Source organism: Thunnus albacares, chromosome 15, assembly GCF_914725855.1.
Source record: "Thunnus albacares chromosome 15, fThuAlb1.1, whole genome shotgun sequence".
NCBI lineage: Eukaryota > Metazoa > Chordata > Actinopteri > Scombriformes > Scombridae > Thunnus > Thunnus albacares.
This window is the reverse complement of record NC_058120.1, coordinates 27945394-27965746: the sequence shown is the minus strand read 5'-3', so window position 1 is coordinate 27965746 and position 20353 is coordinate 27945394. Positions and strand designations below refer to the sequence as shown.

General features: G+C 39.2%; 1 protein-coding gene across 1 annotated transcript in view; it reads right to left on the bottom strand.

Moving 5' to 3' along the window:
- Positions 1-14050, bottom strand: part of sptbn5 (spectrin, beta, non-erythrocytic 5) — a 64134-nt gene extending 50084 nt beyond the window's left edge. Inside the window, exons 1-6 of the mRNA XM_044374071.1 lie at positions 13901-14050; positions 10625-10739; positions 3380-3547; positions 2621-2737; positions 1823-1977; positions 1494-1722 (exon numbers count right to left, since the gene is read on the bottom strand). Of these exons, the coding sequence (XP_044230006.1) occupies positions 1494-1722; positions 1823-1977; positions 2621-2737; positions 3380-3547; positions 10625-10738 (783 nt within the window). The 5' untranslated portion in view covers position 10739; positions 13901-14050. The remainder of the gene's footprint in view (positions 1-1493; positions 1723-1822; positions 1978-2620; positions 2738-3379; positions 3548-10624; positions 10740-13900) is intronic.
- Between the last annotated feature and the right edge of the window lie 6303 nt (positions 14051-20353).

The following is a 20353-nucleotide window of genomic DNA, read 5'->3' as shown; positions in this document are numbered from 1 at the left end:
CAGCTCATTGTTTATCTGTCCAGCTGCAACTTTACTGTTTTGGTTCACTCTCAGCGCTCTCATAACGTCATTTTTTTAGAGAAAAAGCTGTAAAAAGCTGCTGTACACTACCTGCTCAGCACCAAACAGACACAGTTAGCTGTAGACTAGCTGGTGAACACAGTGGAGCATTTAGCAGCTAAAGAGCCAGATATTTCCCTCAGGAGTTGGTAGAGAGTAAAAACAGAAGCTAAAAGAGAGTGAATATTGGACTTACATTCACCAGGTGGACAGAAACACGACTCCAAATGAATGATAATGTTGCTCCGTAACTGCTGGATGTGGAAATAAGCAACTGTTTGCTAACAAGTTCAACATAAACACGTGTTTCTGATGAAAACTAGTGGACAAAACATCAGTTAATGCAGGTTTAAGTTGTTAAGTTTCTCCTTCTTATATGTCTGTGCAGCATATTATAACTTGTTTTTTATATGTGATATATAAACAGGAAATATAATATGAAATATAACACATTAATGACATTTTCAGTCTATAAATTGTAAGAAAATAGTGACTAATTTTGTCTTTTTTTTTGCATTTTTGCTTAAAAATGTCTTAAATGATTAAATAATTGTCAGCATTGCCACCGTCTATTTTCTGCCAATCAACTATCTGATTAATCGTCTCAGCTCTAGAGACGTGTGGGTACACTACCAGCTACACACCGCGGTGAATCTTTCTGATGGTACCGTCTCCATTACTGTCATCACCGTGAACCATCAGCAGTTCGATTCTGTTTAGCAACAAGTGGCCTGTAAGAGCCCACTATAATATTGTCTTATTTATATTATGTTAATATTTTTGCCTTTTAAAAATGAATTTAACTGTCAACAGCCAGCAGATAAAATTTACTAAAAAAAAGTTCTTGCACTCCAGAAATCAACTGATCAATGTCATCAATAAAAAGATCAGGAATTTCCAGACTATGAAAGTGTTTGTAGAATCTGAGCCGCATTTAAACTGATTTCCAGTCAACCGTCTTACCCCGGGATTCCACCGGGCGCGTGAGCATGTCAGAAGTGGAGCGTCTTCACTGCGGGGAAGCCTTCCGCTGCTTAAAGTCAGTTGCACTCCTACTACAGTAATTACAGCAGCCTAGTCAAAGCTGATAAAGTCCCTTCAGGCTACTGTAATTACTGCAGTAGCAGGGCAACTAAACTGTCCAATTTTGTTAACTTGCTCAGCTGATTTTTGTGCCTCTGCTATGGTTAAGTAAGCTACGTAGTTAAATGGTTTCATTATTCGTCTGTTTTAATTGCGTTTATTGTTGATCTATGACCAGGAGTCTGCACGGGGTGTTTCATTTTGAAAATTGAATCACTGAATCATTGATATTTTTACCCATGATAACCACAGCGTGATGTTTTGCACATCCCTGCTCAGCTCTGTCTAACAGCAGCAGTAATACTGTGTTGTGGAGGAATATCTGAGGGGTGTAACGGAGTGTCTCAGACCTTGGCAATCCTCTTCTGGACCGTCTGTCCCTGCTTCATCTTGGAGAAGTAGTGGTAGTACAGCGACACGTAGGTCATGATGGACTTCTCGTCCGGGTGAGGAACCACCATGTCCTCCACCTCCAGCAGCTGCATGATGCCGAACTCCCGCTCCGCCAGCTGGAAGGCGTGCTCCAGGTTACGCCTGGGGTCGTCGCCATGGAGACGGCGGTAGTCAAACAGGTCAGGGCTGGGATGGAGAGGAGAGAGAAGCAGAGGATGGAGAGGATGGAGAGGATTGGATGGAGGAGAGGAATAAGTGTGTGTGTGTGTGTGTGTGTGTGTGTTACCGGTGTGCGTGGATGAGGGCGTTGAAGGCCAGTCCGTCCCTCCAGCTGGAAGAGAAGTCCTGCACACTGACGCCGTCGTAGCCCGCCGTTTTCCTCTGACACCAGATCAGCAGAGCCTCCTTCGCCGAGCGATGAGCCACGCTGCCTCCCCCCGCCTGACAGAGAGGAGGAGGAAGGAAACAGGAGGGGACGGGGTGAGGAGGCAAGAGAAGGTGAAGAAGTAACAGAAACAAGTCAGAAGAAAGGAAAAATTAAAAGACGACACCAGGAGCAGAAAAAGGAATAAAAAGAGAGGGAAGGAAAGGAAAGGAAAGGAAAGGAAAGGAAAGGAAAGGAAAGGAAAGGAAAGGAAAGAAGAGGAATGAAAAGGAAAGAGAAGAAGAGGGCAGGACAGGAAAGCAAATGAAAGGAAAGAATCAGAAAGAAGTGGAAAAATAAGGAAAGAAGACAAGGAAAGGACAAGGAGGAGGAGAAGACAGGAGAGGAGACGAGGACAGAAAAGAAAACAAAAAGGTTGGAAAGAAAGAAAAGTGAGCAGGATAAAAACAGAGTGAGGAAGGGAGGGGGGGGAAGAAGAGAAGACAGAAAGAGGGAAAGAAGACAAGAAGAGGAGGAACAGACGACAAGCAAAAAATAAGAGGAAAGAAAGAGGAGAGGTGAACATGATGTTGGATTCATTTCATTAAATAAAATTTATATTTCTCATTTAATTTCAGCTCACATGTTTTTTAATCACATAAAGACAATAGTAAAATTAAAATCTTTATATTTGCGCAGGTTGCGGGTTTGATTCCCGACCTCTTCCAGGTTGATGGGTCCGATCTGAAACCTGAGGATGATGATCCACAGCAGACCCAGGATCAGCGTCCGGTCCCCGTCCACCACATTCTCTGGACCAATCAGATCCACCCGAATCTGACGAGGCAGAGCAGCGATTGGTTAGTCGACTCTGAACATCACCCCACTAAAAAGCTTAACAGAGAAAAGTAAACCGGCCAGACATCGTCTTATATTTATGTTAGTGTGTGTTTAAACTGTGACCTGCCAGTGAAAATGAGCTTTAAGCTAAAATTTAAAGGATGGTTCACAATTTTTAAACTCTGTCTTAAACCAGCAGTCAGGTGTCCATATGAACAGCGTAAGTTGAATACTGGACCACGATTGGCTCCAAACTATTTGTGATGTCACAAATCCTGCTGCTGGTACATTCAGGTGTTAAACTAAGATTTAAAATGAACTCAGAGAAACTTTCCTCCTTCAGCAGATGAATGTGAAAACAAACTCTGCACATACATCATTGTGTACAGAGAAGAGAACAACATCCAACTGAAGGAACAAAAGGAGACATGAGCAGCAGATAGAAAGATGTAACACACAGATGTCAACACAAGATGGAGCCATATACAGTCTACTAAATACAGAGACTTCTCCTTTATCAGGAGTTTATTTAGCTTCAGGTGTCTGATAACTGTTATCGGGGTGTTGGCCCTGACACACCTGCAGCTCAATAAACTGTTAGCAGATAACAGCTGACTGGACTCTCTGAGAGTAAGTTACCTTGGTTTTGAGGAAGCTGATGGCGATGCTGTTGTTCTCCAGGCAGTGAACCCTCAGCTTTCGTCGGCTGGGCGGCGGCAGCGTGTCTTTGGAGATGAGCTCCAGCAGACGGATCAGAACAACTCCGGTCTTCAGCTCCGTGTAGACGTCGGTCAGGTCTAGCTTCTCCTGCAGGACACCAGGACAGTTGAGGACAGACAGCTTTCACTCTGTGATGTGCAGCTCATCATCCCAAACCAGCCTTTTAACCACAGAACTGTGTCCAACTTCTTCTGTCATAAATCTCATTTAATAAAACCATAGACTGTATAAAACCGTTGGTTTGTGGACTCCCATTGTGAAGCATGGATGTATAAAGATAACTTTCTACATTCGTCGCTCTCTATACATCCGTGTCTTGAAGTCTCAGTTTGGAATTTTGACCGTCGCCATCTTGGATTTTTGGAGCCAGAAGTGAGGGTGGAGCTGACGCTAACGTTACGGGCTTAAGACCATTAAAACAAAATGTACTTACCGGGAAAAACTGAACATCTGACTCCTTAGAAGGTCTTTTAGTACAACCAAACACTGAACAAGACTTTTCAGGCGACCAAAATGTCACAATGAACTTTCATAAGCTGAAAACGCACTTAAATAACGACAGCTACGCCTCATGGATGTATAATAAGAGTGCACTTATTATACATCCATGCTACGCCTATACTCTGTGAACCTGGGGTTACTTCATGGTTACGTTCATAGACAGTATATGAATATGGACGACGCGTCACTTCCTACCGCTGTGCCAAAATAAAGCCAAAATATCTCCTTTCCGGGAGCTGCCATCTTGCTTGTGTGCCGTCATTTGGAGCCAGAGCGTGCGCAGTAGAGTCGGGCGGCGGGATAACGGCCCGCGGAACACGCCCCCTCGCTCAGCCGTCCTACTGCCTGACGGAGGTTTGAGAGCGGCTGTCACAGCTGTCAATCATGACATCAGACCCCCTTTCTATATCGTCAAATAAATAATTAAAAACAAACTTACAAGAAAAATGAGCACTTGAGCAAACATCAGCATAATGAGAAATACCTGAAATAATAGAAACCATCTTAGAGAAAAATTTATTTGGCGTGTACTTTGATGTTTTAGTTTGGCTCATGTCCCATCCACTAACATGGAGGGGATGGCAGCCAGCCACCAGGGGGCGATCGAGGCGTTTCGGCTTCACTTTTGGGGAGCTGTCATGACGTCCATCTTTTTATACCGTCTATGGTTATGTTAGGTAATCAACATTGTCGCCGTGGTAGCGACTTGTCAATCACAATGTAGCTGCTTTATACGCTGCTTTATCGTCAAATTTAAATTAAATGGGACCATAATTTACTAAATGAGCATCATGGTGTATTGAAGAAGACTCAAAACTAGCAATTGAGACCATTAACTCGTTAGGAAACAGTTTACTGAGGTAATAAATCAAGAGAGAAGTAGGGTCATTTTCACATAGTCTTCCATTCAATCGGACTTTTTTTTGCAGCCAGTGGAGTCGCCCCCTGCTGGCCAGTAGATAGAATGCAGGTTTAAGGCACTTCCGCATTAGCTTCACTTTTCAGACCAGGAACTTCCTGCTTTGAATAAAACTGAGGTTACTGCTCATTGTCTACTAGAGCTGCAATAGTCGATTAACCATTTTGATAATTGATTCATTGTTTTTAGTCATATTTAAGAGAAAACACTAAAATTCTCTGATTCCAGCTTCTTAAATGTGAATATATTCTGGTTTATTTAGTCTATGACAGTGAACTGAATATCTTTGGGTTCATCAATTAATAGAGAAAATAATGTAAAAGTTGCAACTCTAATCATAACAATCATATGTATCACATTATATCCTCTGGATTCAATGAGCAGCACAATGATCCTGATAAAGCAACAGGATAGACTGATGTATAAAAGAGTTTCAATTGACTCTAAATGGCCTATTAGAAAGCAGAAGTTGGTATTCTCCATTTAAAACATGCAAGGAGGCAGAAGAGATACTGTTGTTCTTGTTGTGAGCTACTTGAAAGGAGTGTGCCGATAATCTTCCAACAAATTCAGATGTCATTACATGCCTAACCCCCCCTAACCCTGAACCAGACTGTACTGCAGCAGAGCATGACACTGAATAACTGATTTAAAACACTAAAATGATCTGTCTTCAATCATGGCCAGTGGCATCATGTGTTCTGCTTCAGTACAGGCTGTGTTGTTATATGTCAGTAAACTATGAGACTGAATGGTGTTAGCATGTTCTCTGTTTAGCTTCGCTGCTGTTTCTGTTCAGATCATATGTGAGGAATATGAATTATTGGTGTTAATGGCTTCCACATGTTTCCAGTTTGCTATTATGAAACTCTGTTGCAATAATATGCAATGTATTCATGTGCATGTGATTTCCTTTGCAAGTATTAAACAAATCAAAGTCATGTAGCAGTTGAGCTCATTTCTTTCGGCGTGTCTGGCTCGTGCTCGCCTTCTTGCTAATGTACAAGTGATAAATTATGAATACTGTATTGGCTGAATTGGTTTTAGGCACATTCTTCCCGGCAACTGGAGTTATTTTAGGGGGTTTTCTACCAGCTCATGTATGCTATTTAGCTGATCTTGGTTTGTGGTTGTCCATTTGGGCTTAGCTGATCTCCTGCTCATCGCTAATATGTTTAGCTTTAAGAGATGGCAGGTCTGGCTGCATAAGTGCAACACATGTTTCTTTTTATCGTCTAAGGTCATTTCAGTCATAGAATATTTCCCCTGTCTCAAGATACTATTACTATCGTGCCATATGTTCATCTGAGGGTAATCAATAATGAGTTACATCTCAGACCAGAGGGGCTTTGCCTGCATTCAAGAGGAATTGCAACATGCTGTTGCTTCACATTGGTTAGGAACATTTTACACATCTGGATACTGTTAGTATAAAAGTATTGTAAAGAACTCTAGACAGAAGTTTTTTTTGACATTATAATCAAAGTAAGAAATGACCGGAAGTCGACAAGTGCATATGATATACCATGAACAATAAAAAGGTAGTGCAAAAATCAATAAATTGTTTTGGAGGATCAGCTCTAACAGTAGAGCCTTTTCTGCCAAATCTTACTAACCATTTACTATAAATGGTCATTCCTTCACACAAGTGTCTCTGAACTATCATAAATGATAAAAACAAGCAGCAAATCCTCATATTTCACAATCCAGAGCCAGCAAATATTTGGCATTTTTATTTGAAAAATGACTGAGACAATTAATAAATTGATTATTGACTAATCAATAAATTGATAATTGTTGCAGCTCTAATACACAGAAACACATAAATCACCTACACAGGTGTTTATTGTTTCAGTATCAAATAAACAGAAAAGTTTCTGAGTTACAGTGATGGTTCAAACTCAACTTGAGCTGCAACTAACGATTATTTTCATCATCAATTAATCTGCTGATTGCTTTCTTGATTAATCGATTAGTCATTTGGTCCAGAAAATGGGGAGAAATGTCACACCAATGTCCACAACCCAAAGATATGCAGTTTACTGTCATAGAGACTAAAGAAACCAGAAAATATTCACATTTAAGAAGCTGGAATCACATAATTTGGACTTTTTATCTTAATAAGGGACTCAAAACAATTAATCAATTATCTAATTAGCTGCAGTGATTAATTGACGAATCGTTGTAGCTTTAGTAAACGAGCAGTAATCTCAGTTATCTCAGTAATCCATCAATTAATCAACTATTTGTTGCAGCTCTAAGCTCAACATTTATTCATTTAACATGTAAGGAAACATGTTTACAGCTCCGTGAGCTGGCAGGAAATTTAAAGTGAAATTTCTTCTCAATCATCCTCCAAGTCAAGTGCTGCTTCCCCTGAAGTGTGTTACGTAAGAGCTGGGTCCAGCTGGGTCAGGACATCCTGGTTATCTGCAGGTCAGACGCCCAGTTCACTCAACTTCTTACAGCTAAAAGGAACTTGAGGCAGATTTACTGCAGGAGAAACGCCTACAAATAAAGGCAGCGTCTGTCTCCACTTTAGATTTTGGACTAAGAATAATTCCTAAAGGATCTCAGCACTCAGACGGGTCGAGGTCCAGACCTAAACTCCACTATGACCTCCAAGAACTCCTCCCACCCCTGAGTTCTTACATCTGGGACGTCAGTCGATTGTTTTCTCCATTAATTGATTGGTTGTTTGGTCTATGAAATGTCAGAAAATGGTGAAAAATGTGAATCAATGTTATCCAAAGATGACATCCTCAAATGTCTTGTTTTGTCCAAAACCCAAAGATATTCAGTTTACTGTCATAGAGACTAAAGAATCCAGAAAATATTCACATTTAAGAAGGTGGAATCAGAGAATTTGGACTTTTATTGTTATCAAAATAGTTAATTTGTTAGCAGCTAATTGATTGATTGACCAATTGTTGCAGCTGTACACCTGTGCACTCTGATATAATCCAATACAACAGCTCTGCTATAAATTCTACTTTTACAAAGCTTGTACATTTTCAGTTTTTGTTGACATTGTCAGAAAGGTTTGAAAATCTTCATCTGAAAAGTAACTAAAGCTGTCAAATAAATGTAGTGGAGTAGAAAGTACAATATTTCCCTCTGGAATGTAGTGGAGTGGAAGTATAAAGCAGCATCACATGGAAATACTCAAGTAAAGTACAAGTACCTCAAAACTGTACTTTAGTTCAGTACTAGAGTAAATGTTCTGCACTGCTAAGTACATGGAGTATTTTTATGTTGCTGTATTGATACTTTTACTGCAGTAAAGGATCTGAGTACGTCTTCCATCGCTGCTTTAGGACAGTAAATGTGTGGATGGAAACAGCAGCAGAGTGAGAGCTCTGTTTTTCTCCGTTCCAGCCGCCATCCTGCAGAAATCCCAGAGGAATTCTGGGAATGACGAGCAGCAGGAGGCCTCGGTGTTCAGCCTGCAGCTGGCGTCCGGTTATCAGAAAGGAAAACACAAATTCATATGCAGACATATACGACGGCCAAGAGGAATGTGTCAAACATGACAAACTGGTGTTGTTTCTTTAAGGTTTGTGTTATTTTAACATTTCTGACAGCGTGTGGAGGCTGAGTTCAGCAGGTGTATTTAAAGAAACATCTGCAGTTATCAGGACTGATGATTGATGAGTGTTCGTGTTATCAGCTGACAGACTGCAGTTAATATCAGGTTATCCGGCAGGAACGTTTCTCCAACAGATACCAGGAGGAACAACACTGACATCACCGCAGTGACTCCCACACAAACAGCTGAGGAGGAAACCTGTGAGTTTTATATCTTTGGTTTTGGTTTGATCGAAATGAGAGATTTAAAGTCAGAAAGAAAAACGAAAATCAAAAAATGAGCATCCAGGATTTACCTGTGATACATATTGATCTCTGATCACAAAGACCTGCTTTATTTAAGACCTTTGGTAACATACTGCTGAATAAACTGTAAGGATTTTTTTTTTAAAATATGACAGATGTAGGGTCAGTCTATATCTCTGATAGGCTATTCCATCATGTGATCAATCAGGAGGAAGTTACTTGATAAATGTGTCTTATGGTTCACATTCAGCCAACAACTTTTTTACTCTTAAGTTGTAAAAAATATACCATAAATTTCTCTTAGTATAATGAGAGATGAGAACTCCAGCAACACTTGTAGTATGCAGAACAACTTTATTAGTTGACTGACGTGTTTCGGCTTGTAGCCTTCATCAGGGTCATGGGTCACAAGCCAAAATGCGTCGAAACACATCGAAACGCGTCGAAATGCGTTGAAACGCAGACTCAAACACTGACTGACTTTAGAGCCTTCTTAAGTGTAAATTGTAGAAGTTTGATTAATATGGGGTCATATTTAAACTGATAGAAGTTCAATTTAGAGACTGTCATAATGTCAGTCGCCCAAAAACGACCTGTAGTTACGTTTGAGTGAAAGATCTGGCAGCCGTAGTAATTATGACCCAGAACAGAAGACGTACATGTATGTGGACATTTCATCATTCAGAGGAGGAGTACGGAGCACAGATTGGACCGAAACATCTAGTTTGACGTTTGCATTAAAGTGTCGAATTTGTACGTCTTAAGACAACAGAAAATACCGTTAACACGTCCGTTTTGAACGTCTAAAGGCGTTTAAAAATTGGGAGCTACCACCCCCACTCAACCTACCTCATATGAATTGAGGTTAAGAAATAATGAATTGGGCTTGGGAAATAATATTGATGTACAGTGACATTATTAACATCTGAATCCTCAGCCACCAGAGTTCAAAATGGCCAATAATAAAGTAATTAGCCCAAACAAACCTGCTAGCAAAATCCCACATGACCACAACGCAGACATACGCACGGCCCAGCACCCCTATGACAATAAGGTATGTTGACACCAACCAATAGTATGGAAGCCTCAATGGTCCAAACGCCTTAAGATGTTCAACATGGATGTATCAATTTGACATATTAATCCAGACGCCATAGAAGAGGAGGGTGGATGGAGGCATTAACCCAACAGTAGACTTGAATTGAACTCAATTGATTTATGTGTCATTCTGGAGTCACATGATCAAACCACAGATCTGCTTGTTTCATTTGTTTTCATTTACTCACAAAGCATCTTCCAAGATGTCGTGGAATACAGTTGTGTACATCTGTATATCAGTAATGATCAGAAACTGCTGCCAGTTTCCAAAATCTTGTTTTGGAGTGAGATGGGACTGGAGATGATGCCTGACAAGGCAGGATGTGAAGTTAAACATGCCAAAATTTTCAGGAAATACTCAGAAACTGGGTCAAAAATAATGCTTGAAACAGCCAAGTACACCATTATTACTCTATTAGATCCAGGACTGACTGAGTCTGGGTGCAGCAGGGAAACGGAGATGTGCTGAGTCAGTCTTCCTGGATTAATGGTGGTTTCACTAATAATAATAATAATCATGATGAATCAGCCTGCATGAGTCTGCAGATGATGCAACAGCAAACACACAAACACAGACAGCAGCCGGCATGGAAACACAGCAGCTGCCTGTTGATACCCTGCAGGTTTAAAGACCAAGTTCATATGTATCCTGTTAGATGATATGTAATTTTGTAATTTAGATGTAATTTTAGTTTAATTATAATTATTTTTGACAATGAAATGCAACTGAAACTGTTTTCCATTGTTTTTGGTTTCCTTTTTTTTTTCACCACATGTAATAATTTTCTTCTTCATCTCTTCCCGTCTCTCACCCCGTTCTTGGAGAAGACGCTGTTCATCCACTTGGTGAAGGTTTTCTTCTGGACCGCCATCCTCTGCTCCTGCAGCTCTCGGACCCGCCCCGCCCCGTCCTCGTCCCCCTCCATCCTGATTGGCTGTTAAAAAGAGACAAAACGCAGCATTAATGTTTCCTCAGGTAAACACCTTCAGAGACTGAAAAGAGACTATTTTAACCCTGTTATCAGTGGTTTTATTAACAACACCTGTACAGCCTGAAAACTGCTTATAAACACTAATATTTTCCTATTTTAAGTCTTTTTAGTTGATCCGGAGAAGCTTCTTTCAAAATGTAAGAATCTTACGTAAAAGAAGCAGGTTTTTGGTTTCATATTTTTAAGTCTGAAATCTTGCTATGAAACCTTTTAAATAAAAATCTGCTGCAAGTTTGATGATTTAAGATGATTCTGATTTCCATTCTGTGCAGCTGATGTACAAAAGTCTCTCAGTCTTAATGTCCTCTTGGAGCGTTGTCTCCTACAAATTTATATAAAGCAAAGAAGAACATGAACTTTATTCCACTGAACAAAAACATGCAGGTTAGTTTAACCGGTGACTGGAATGAATGTGAGTGTGGACGGTTGTCTGTCTCTATATGTCAGCTCTGTGATTGACTCCCCACATCTTGCCCAATGTCAGCTGAGATCTTCTCCAGCTCCTCCACGACCCTCGAGAGGATTAGCAGTAAAGAAAACGGACGGACGGATGATGAGGAAACATTTTTAGTTGTTCTAGCAGCACGGCTCTACGGCTGGAAACATCAGTCAGTCTGTCAGGCTGTGATATCTCGAGAACGATTGGATGGATTTCTATGAAACTTGGTTCAGACATGTATGTTCCCCAGAGGAGGAATAATACCGACTCTATAGCGCCACCAGAAGGTTGAATGAAGTCTCCCCGCCAGCAAGTCAAGTCAGTTTTTATTTATAAAGCCCGACATCACAAATGCCAAATGCTTCAGGGGGCTTTACAATCTACACAGTAATACAACATCCTCTATACTTAGAGCCTTGAATCAAATAAGGAAAAACTCCCTAAAAAATTCCTTTAATGGGGAAAAAATGGACCAAAAATCAGCAACAGCGGAGGATTCCTCTCCCAGGACGGACAGACTGGAAATAGATGTTGTGTGTCCAGAATAGAACAAATTACAGAAATACAACAAGGTCAAACAAAATTATTGCCTTTTGCTTATCGAGAGTGGATTCTGATGTAACGTTTCCTCTGGTTGGTTGAAGACTTTCACTGAGTCAGTGTCAGTTAAAGATTTTATTTTTATTTATGCTGACAGAAGCAGTTACGCCCCTACTAACAACACTGCTGTAAAAATTCCACGTGTGTGTGTGTGTGTGTGTGTGTCTGTGTGTGTGTCATAACTCGTTGATCTTTGATTTCTTGGAGTGACACCAAAACTCAGACATTCAGCTCTAAAGTCTGTCACCCACCCAGAGTTTATAGGAATATCTGATTCCTCTATGCTGTAAACTCTGCTGTTGTCCAAAAAGACACATTTAAAACATGTCAGTGAGCCACATCGCTGCACACAGTGACATGTTTTTATTCATCCGCTGCTGAAAATAGTCCTCAACAAATGAACTATTTCCTCCTGTTTGTTAAAAACTACAGAGAACAGAAACACTTCACTTTTAAACACGAAACTTTATGTTTTTGTCTTTATTTTGGAGCATCCCTCATTATTTTATTGTAATATATTTAACTCTGTTTATCTTAGGAGAGCTCTTAGTTTGAGATTTCGGCTTCCTGCCTCTCCTGCACAAGTGTTAGTTCACTTTAAATTCATGTATAGTTGAGTATATGTAGGTAAAAGTGTTTTTTAATATGTGAATGTCTCATTTTAGGGTTTAAGTCTTCAGTAGGAACCAGTGGAGCTGTGAGACTGATATGTATATATATGGACTCGTGTATATACAGGACAGCTGTAACGTTACTGATTGACCTGAAAAGCACAATGATTAACCACTTTTCAACCAGAAGCAACGGGGAAATCATTTTTTTGCATTTCTCAGCTCCTGAGGGCGATACATCAACCAACCGGTTTACTTTACAACATGTACGTCTGTCTACGTAATCCGATTAATGTCTAATTAGCTCTACATTTGCATCACTAAAGTCCAGTCTGATCTCTGACAGCTCCTCCGTCTTCTGGTCCTGGTCTTAAAGAGAGACTCTGTTTGAGGACTTTAATAGTTTATATTGAGCTCATTTGTTGTAAAGTTGTTGCACACAGAAAACTGAGTGACAGGCCGTATTATTCCATTATAGTGCTGTAAGGCTATTCTTTTATTTATTAATGTATTGATTGTTCAGTGTAAAAAGTCGATCATTATTCTCTGAAGTCCAAGTGAACATATTCAGATGTTTTGTCAAAAGCACAAAGATTTTTAGAGTTTATCATGATGGAAAACTGCAAAAATAGCAAATATTCACATCTGAGAAGCTGCTGTTTGGTTTTTGTGTTAAAAAAAATGACTTAAATGATCAATAAATAATCTGAATTGTTGCCAGAAACTACAGTGGGCGTCAATAAGGGCCCAACAATACACATTTGTCCTATAGGAGGTTAATCCAGCCATGTTATCAATAAATAATTTTATCATCACACTTTTTTTTTTATTATGAGGCTCAAACAAACAGTTGACATGTCAGTTCAACAGAAAACTATTTATTATCAGAAAACTTTGTATCCAGATATTTATCAGACATTTTGGGGGGTTTGCATTTACATAGCTGTGTTCAAAAAGCTAATATTTACAATATTACAGATGAAAACTGCACCATAAACAGGACATGTTAGGAGAGATCAGCTCAGTGCTAAAGATCAGTCAGCTGGAGGTAAATGCAACAACTTTTTTCTAAACTTGAACCACCTTTAACTCTGCTTTGTGATCGAATGTTATATAATATAATTACATAATTTAAGTAAACACTAATTCTAAAATATTCTTCCTGTCACATGCACATAAATCACAGAGCATCCTGTACATTTTACATCTGTAGTCACAGCTCTGCTGTCAGAGAGGTTTGGCAGCAGGAAACAGAGAGAAGCACAATCATACAGGACTAAAATAACCTGCAGATAATAAATCCTGCAGCACTAAATACATGCAGAAATATACTCCGACTACATACTTATGAAGAACAAAAGACACAAAAAAGACAATAAGAGACACTTAAAGATGCACAGTGCTGCACATACAAACACTTAGAGAGGAAACTGTTATTTTTCTTACCTTTCACTCTGGGCGCCTGCTTATTGTTCTTCCTTCAGCTCAGGAATCTCAGACAGAGTGGGACATCCAAAGACGCGTTGGAATAAAAATTAAAAGACACCTTCTGCTCCGACAAACAGTCTGATCTGATGTTACTGTTTGAGCCAAATGTTTCCATCAGGGATGAGTGTGTTTTCATGTGTGTATATGTGAACCTTGACCTTAAGGTGTCAGCTGCTGTCAGGTGAGTGGATCTGCTCATGCTGTAAATCCAATGGCTTCAAAGTTCACACTGACCGTATAACACACACACACACACACACACACACACACACACACACACACACACACACACACACACACACAATCAGCTGAATGAGAGGTTTGTGGTCGGCTGTAGAAGACTCAGAAGCATAATTGTCTCATTTATGTCTAATTGGTGAACATGTGTAGTTCACTTGCTGCAGGAAAAATCAGCTCCGGTGCAGAGAATCAGTTCAGTTTGTTTCTGCTGCTGTTGAAACTAAATCAACAGATTTCTGAGCCTCTTTGGTTACATCCTGCATTACTGCACCTACATCAGAGTCAGGTACTGTTATTTACACAATACAGGAATACTGCTGAGTTGTATACTGTATATGAGTATTGTATGATTAAAAAAACAAAGCTGGAGAGGAAAAAGGAGGTGGAAGCTGTTCGAAATACAGTAAAAGCAGAGTTTGTGTGTGTGTGTTTGTGTGTGTGTGTGTGTGCGCGCGCGCTAACCCTCCTTTTCCTTTCAGAAGTATAATTAATGACACACGTCCATCTCTCATCCTGCCAACACATCCTGACTGCGGCTCTGCGGAGAAACAGGACGTTATGCAACAACTGTCTCCATCCACTGTTTGTCTGACAGAGACGAAGCCTCCAAAAAACATGAAGCCACAAACTGTAAATCAGCTGCTGTTTGTGTTACAGTTAAGAATATTAAAAGAGCTGGCTCACCCATAATGGAACTTCCTGAATAAATAGTCCACATGTAGGTGAATAATCCTTTAAAACCTGCTGCAGACATTCTTAGATCTCCTGATGTCCTCCTGAGGTTTTCATTTGGTCACTTTGGTTATAAAATTCTCTTTTTATATTCAGTCAAACTGGAGCTGAACTACTTTAAAATGAAGGAGTTTAAAGCTATATAACGTTTCAAGTCTCCTTGTTTCTTCACTATCTTTACATGTCTGGACCACTTTGAGGCCTGAAATATAACAAATATTAATAACATTAATCTTCACTGCTGCTGCAATGACAAAAACATCAGTTTATTGTTATAACCAGAAATTTTTCATGTTATTCTGATATTTCATGTTGTTACTTGAAAAAAAATTACTCTGTTTTTACAAGGAAACTTTCTTGTAATAACAACATATCACTTTATCTTGTTATATCACAAAACGTCTGTTATTTCACAAACAAAACACACTTTTATCATTATAAGTTTGAAAGTTTTTATGACAAGAAACTTCTGTGTCATTAAAACCAGAAACAGATCAGTCAGAGTTTAAAGAGACCAAACTTCTCTGCACTGACTAGAAACAGTGAAAATTAAAGCTGCACTCTGGCCCGTCGAGATCAGATCATTTTGCTTTTTAAAAATGAGGATATTTCTTACAAGTGTGGTGTGCTTTTATTTTGAAAGTTTGATTGACATGTGTACTGTCAGGTGTGTAGAGACAATGAGTAATTGCAGCTGGACACAGAAAAATACTCATATATTTGAATGGAGAGTGTGAGCGAACCCACACCTTTTTGAACATTTACTGCTTCCACATAGTTTTAGATACAGACTACATTTGAACTTTAAATGAGTCACGAGACTTTGACCTACAAATCTTGAATTTACATGTGTTTTCTATCTTTTATTGTTTTTGAGATATTAGAGTGCGAGTTTTAAAGTCTTTTCTTGCTCCTCCTGTGATTTTATAATGAGTGTGTATTGCGGAATGTTTCACAGCACTGAGGGAGTGACATCACCAGGAGCAGCTGGAGAGGAGGATTTTAGAGTACGCTTCTTGTGAAATCTCCTCATAAATCCCATTACTTTGGCCAAATCTTACATTAAAAATCATGTTTTTGTAGGAAATTTTGTTGCGAATCCATTGATACAGGTTTGAAAGTGGTCAGACTTATAGTTTAGACGTCAGAAGCCTCTGTTTGACACAAAGTCCATGCCCATAGATTGCCTCCCCATTGTTTTACATTGTAAGGGTGATGTGGCACTGCAACTTTCAGGGCTTATTAAATCCAAACTGTTTGAGTTATTACAAAGTTTTTAACAACTTTTTTCAGCACAGTGTTATAAGTAATCTATTAAAGTTTGAAGCTGATACCATCAACGCCCTTGGAGGACATAGGGTTTGTTTGGGGGCCAAAATTGGGGCAAAGTCTTATTTTGAAAGGCTGATTGCGGACTTTCTTGTGGATTTAGGTCAGGGGTGTCAGGGTATGATTTGTAGGTCTTGATGAGACGAATAATTGAGTTTTGGTTTGATCTCTCTACGACATTCCTACGGGGCGTGGCAGCCATTTTAGTTACATAGGTGGTGCTAGAGAGCACATTTTGGCACTTTGGGGGTTAATTTTTACATTTTAAGGGTTTAAGTGGCGTAATAATAAAGAAAGAAACAAACACACAAAAAACAATAGGGTCCTACTATGACTACTGTTTTACAGTCCTTTTGGGCTCGGTCCCTAATTAAGGTTTATATGGTCTGATTAAGCTTTAATTCATTGTTGGGATGAGACATGATGACGCATCATCCATCCACGTGGCAGGTCACAGGTCACACACCTGATACACCTGATGTTACAGCTACGTTACATAGAGACACTCCAGTCATACTCATTAACACCTACAAGCAATTTTTAGAGTAATTATTATTATATGTTGTTTGTATTGTTTGTATATTGTATATTGTTTTTATATTGATTAAAAACTACATTGCTACAGGCTACAGTGTCACTCATTATAAAAACAAACCAATCATTAAAACAAATGTTGTTATAATGAAATACATTAAGTTTGTGAAATATGTTTTGTGACATAACAAGAAGTGAAATGTTATAAGACGGAGAAATTCTTGTAAAAACTTAATAATTTGGTGGTAACGATGAGAAAATTTGTGAATACTGTGAAAAATATCCTGTTATAATGTAAAAAGTTTCTTGTTATAACAAGATATAATTTTTGTTTTTGTGGCAGCAATACGCTGCTGTAAATTATTGACAAATTGTGAGATAGTAATAATTAATGATGTTTTCCATTCCAAGTTCTTCTTTGCTTGTAGTTTTTGAGGCTCAGACTATCTGACATCCAAACTTTGACGGTTTCTTTAATTGCCAATAAAACATTTTTCTCATTAACTGACTGAAGAGTTGAGTTTAATCTCAGTACTGTTGGATTCTTTAACACAACGTATTTTATAAATAAACTAGTTTTTCATGTAAAATTTGAATCTGCAAAGTAACAAATAATTCAATGTAGTGGAATAAAATGATCAATATCTCTCTTTTGAAATGTAGTGAAGATCAACCTGAACTTTAACCAGCAGGACATGAAAACAGCTGCGTTAATGTCTTGAATAAACTTTATTAGTCTCCAGCTCTGCTATCAGGATGAGAGGTGGAGCTGCATCATCAATAAAACATCAGAACAGAGTAACAGACTGTTTCCCAACATCAAGAATACAAAACACACATCAAAATCAAAAAAATAAAACTTTTACATTCAGATAACTGAAGATTAGATTTTTTCATTCATCGTCCGACTGAGTGTTTTTACAGAGAAGGAACATAAAAAGAAAGAATGAAAAGTTTTGCAGGTTTGACTTAAATATTCACTTAAAACCTTTATTTTATGAACCTTAAATCAGAGACAGAAGACTGAGGACATTAGAGACGTTCCCTTATGGAAAGATACAATGCACTGACAGTGTCTGATCAGAATACATCTGGTTATATACTAGAGGCTTTGCTCTTTATTTAAAATGAGTCTTTCTTTGTGTTTTAAGGCACTGAAAAGAAGCTGCAAAGCTGCTGATTCCTCAAAGACGACTTCAGTCTCGTCATAGGAACAAAAAGGCTTTAAAAACACGTCTGACTGAAGCGTGTTGAACTGAATAGGCACAAGCATTCAATATGAAGCTGCTGAAACGAGCAGGCACTGCTGGGGAAATGTGCAAATGTAGCTTTAAGATCTGAGCTGATACTGAAGGATGATTCTTGGGTCTTTTTTCCTCATAGTTTTGTGCGTCATTTCTATCACATTATATTCACTGAATTAATATCTGTGATCTGTGAACACATCTGTTTGGTGCTGAGCAGGTAGTGTACAGCGGCTTTTTACAGCTTTTTCTCTGAAAGCGACGCTATGAGAGCGCTGAGAGTGAACCAGAACAGTAAAGTTGCAGCCGGACAGATAAACAATGAGCTGAAACTCACTATAAAGCTCCGTGAAGCCGAGAGGAGCTGCAGAGTCACTGATAATTCTCTGTAGGTTCATCACTACGAGCCACGACCAACACATTACACACTGACATTTATACAGTGGAATTATATATAGAAATACACATTAGAGGAGCTTTTTAGTGATGTCACTGTGTACACACATGTCAGATATGAAACATTAAACCAGCAGACAGCAATAATATCTAAGTTGTTTTGTGCAGAGTCTCAGTTCAGCGGCAGGTTGTCACTGTGCATAATGAAGCTACATTTAGCGTCTGTGTGAAACACTAATATTACTGCTGCGTTTGTTGCTGCTTTGACTCGTTTCAGTCATTTTCTGCAGGTTAAAAAATGTTTTTTGCCTTCACGAACACATCAACGTGGCTGTTTCGCTGTTGACTCTTTAAGGAGGAAAGTCTGCAGTCATGAGAGGTCAGAGGTCACCACCACCGTTGCCTCCTCTCTGCTGCTGCTTACAATGTGAGGAAGCTGCAGCGAGCGGACGAACCTTCCACTGCGACGCGTTACAGGACGCCGTGTCCGTCCCGCAGGACGCGTTAATGGCGAGCGACGGCGGTCACTTCCATTATCATCTCCTCCTGACTGACTGCTGTTCAAACACCACAGACTCTGACCTTTGACCTCGGACAACCCTGCGGACCCTGCGTCCTGGTTTGAGACTAATTCTGCAGTCGAGATGCTAAATAACAGCTTCCTGCTGGAAACATAAAGACGAGTCAGGAACTAGACACTGAGGACTGAATACTGAATCTGTGCGATCCTGTCCGGGTCGTGACCTCTGTGACCTCAGCCTCGCTGTTAGTTAAATCACCTTCAAATACTACTTTACATTTTTACACTTTTATCTACAGTAAGACTTGTTCCATCCACTGCTGTTGTGTGAATATCAGCAGATAAACAGCAGGTGGCGCTAATTCTCCATTAAACGCCATTAAACCGTCGCAGAAAAAGACGACACAAGATGACGTCATTAAAAGAGCGACAGTCAAAGCTCAAACGATGGAAAACATGATGGAAATATGACATTTCTGTTAGTTTCATGTGTTGATGTGAGGAAGGTTACAGTCTCCTCATCATCGCTCCACACAGATCTGATGTTTTCAGCTCTTCAGTGACGTTTGAGTCACATGATTCATGTACGTCATCATTTATTCACCATCGTTTTCCATCGTTTGAAGCTGTGAATAAAAACAGGAGGATGGAAACCTGCTGCGACTGTTGATTCAGGCTGATGATGATGATGATGATGAAGTTTTATTCTCAAACAGGAAACTTTAGAGTTGAAACTGTCCAACAACAGGAAATGAACTTGTTCACATTCTGATAATCGATTGATGCTTTTTAGTCATTTATGGAGATAAAATCCAAAATATTTGCTGGTTAAAACTTGATTTCCTGATTTTAATTAAAAATTTCATTTAAATGTTTGGACTGTGTTCTCAGCTTTTGTCATTATTTGTGACTTTTTAGAGAGTAAAAGATTGATGAATCAAAAAAATATTAATAGATTTTGTTAATAATGAAACAACTGACAAGCATTTTTGCAAAAGTCTACAGTGGATATTTTAAAAAAAGAGATAAAATATTTGAAGATGAAGGACTTTATTCCTTCTGTCTTATTTTAAAAACAAATATTAAACTCTTCCACCAACTAAAACCAGCTTCAGCAGCCGAGTGAGAAACGTCACCGCTCGGCTGCAGATGAGAGTCGGAGCCAAAAAGCTCGTTTTAGTTTGAACATTCGGTTTAATCTGCTGATGACGAGGGTTTTTTTTTTTTTTGCAAACTGAACTTCACTGTGGACGGAAAGTTGTTTGTGTAACATTTCATTAAATCAAACCCAACTTTTTATATGATTTACATTTGGCATCTTTTTCAGCAATAATAATAACCATCTAATGTACTGATGTTCTGTAATTATCTCTTTATATGAAGCTTCCCCGCATCCTCCCGCTGGATTCAGATTAC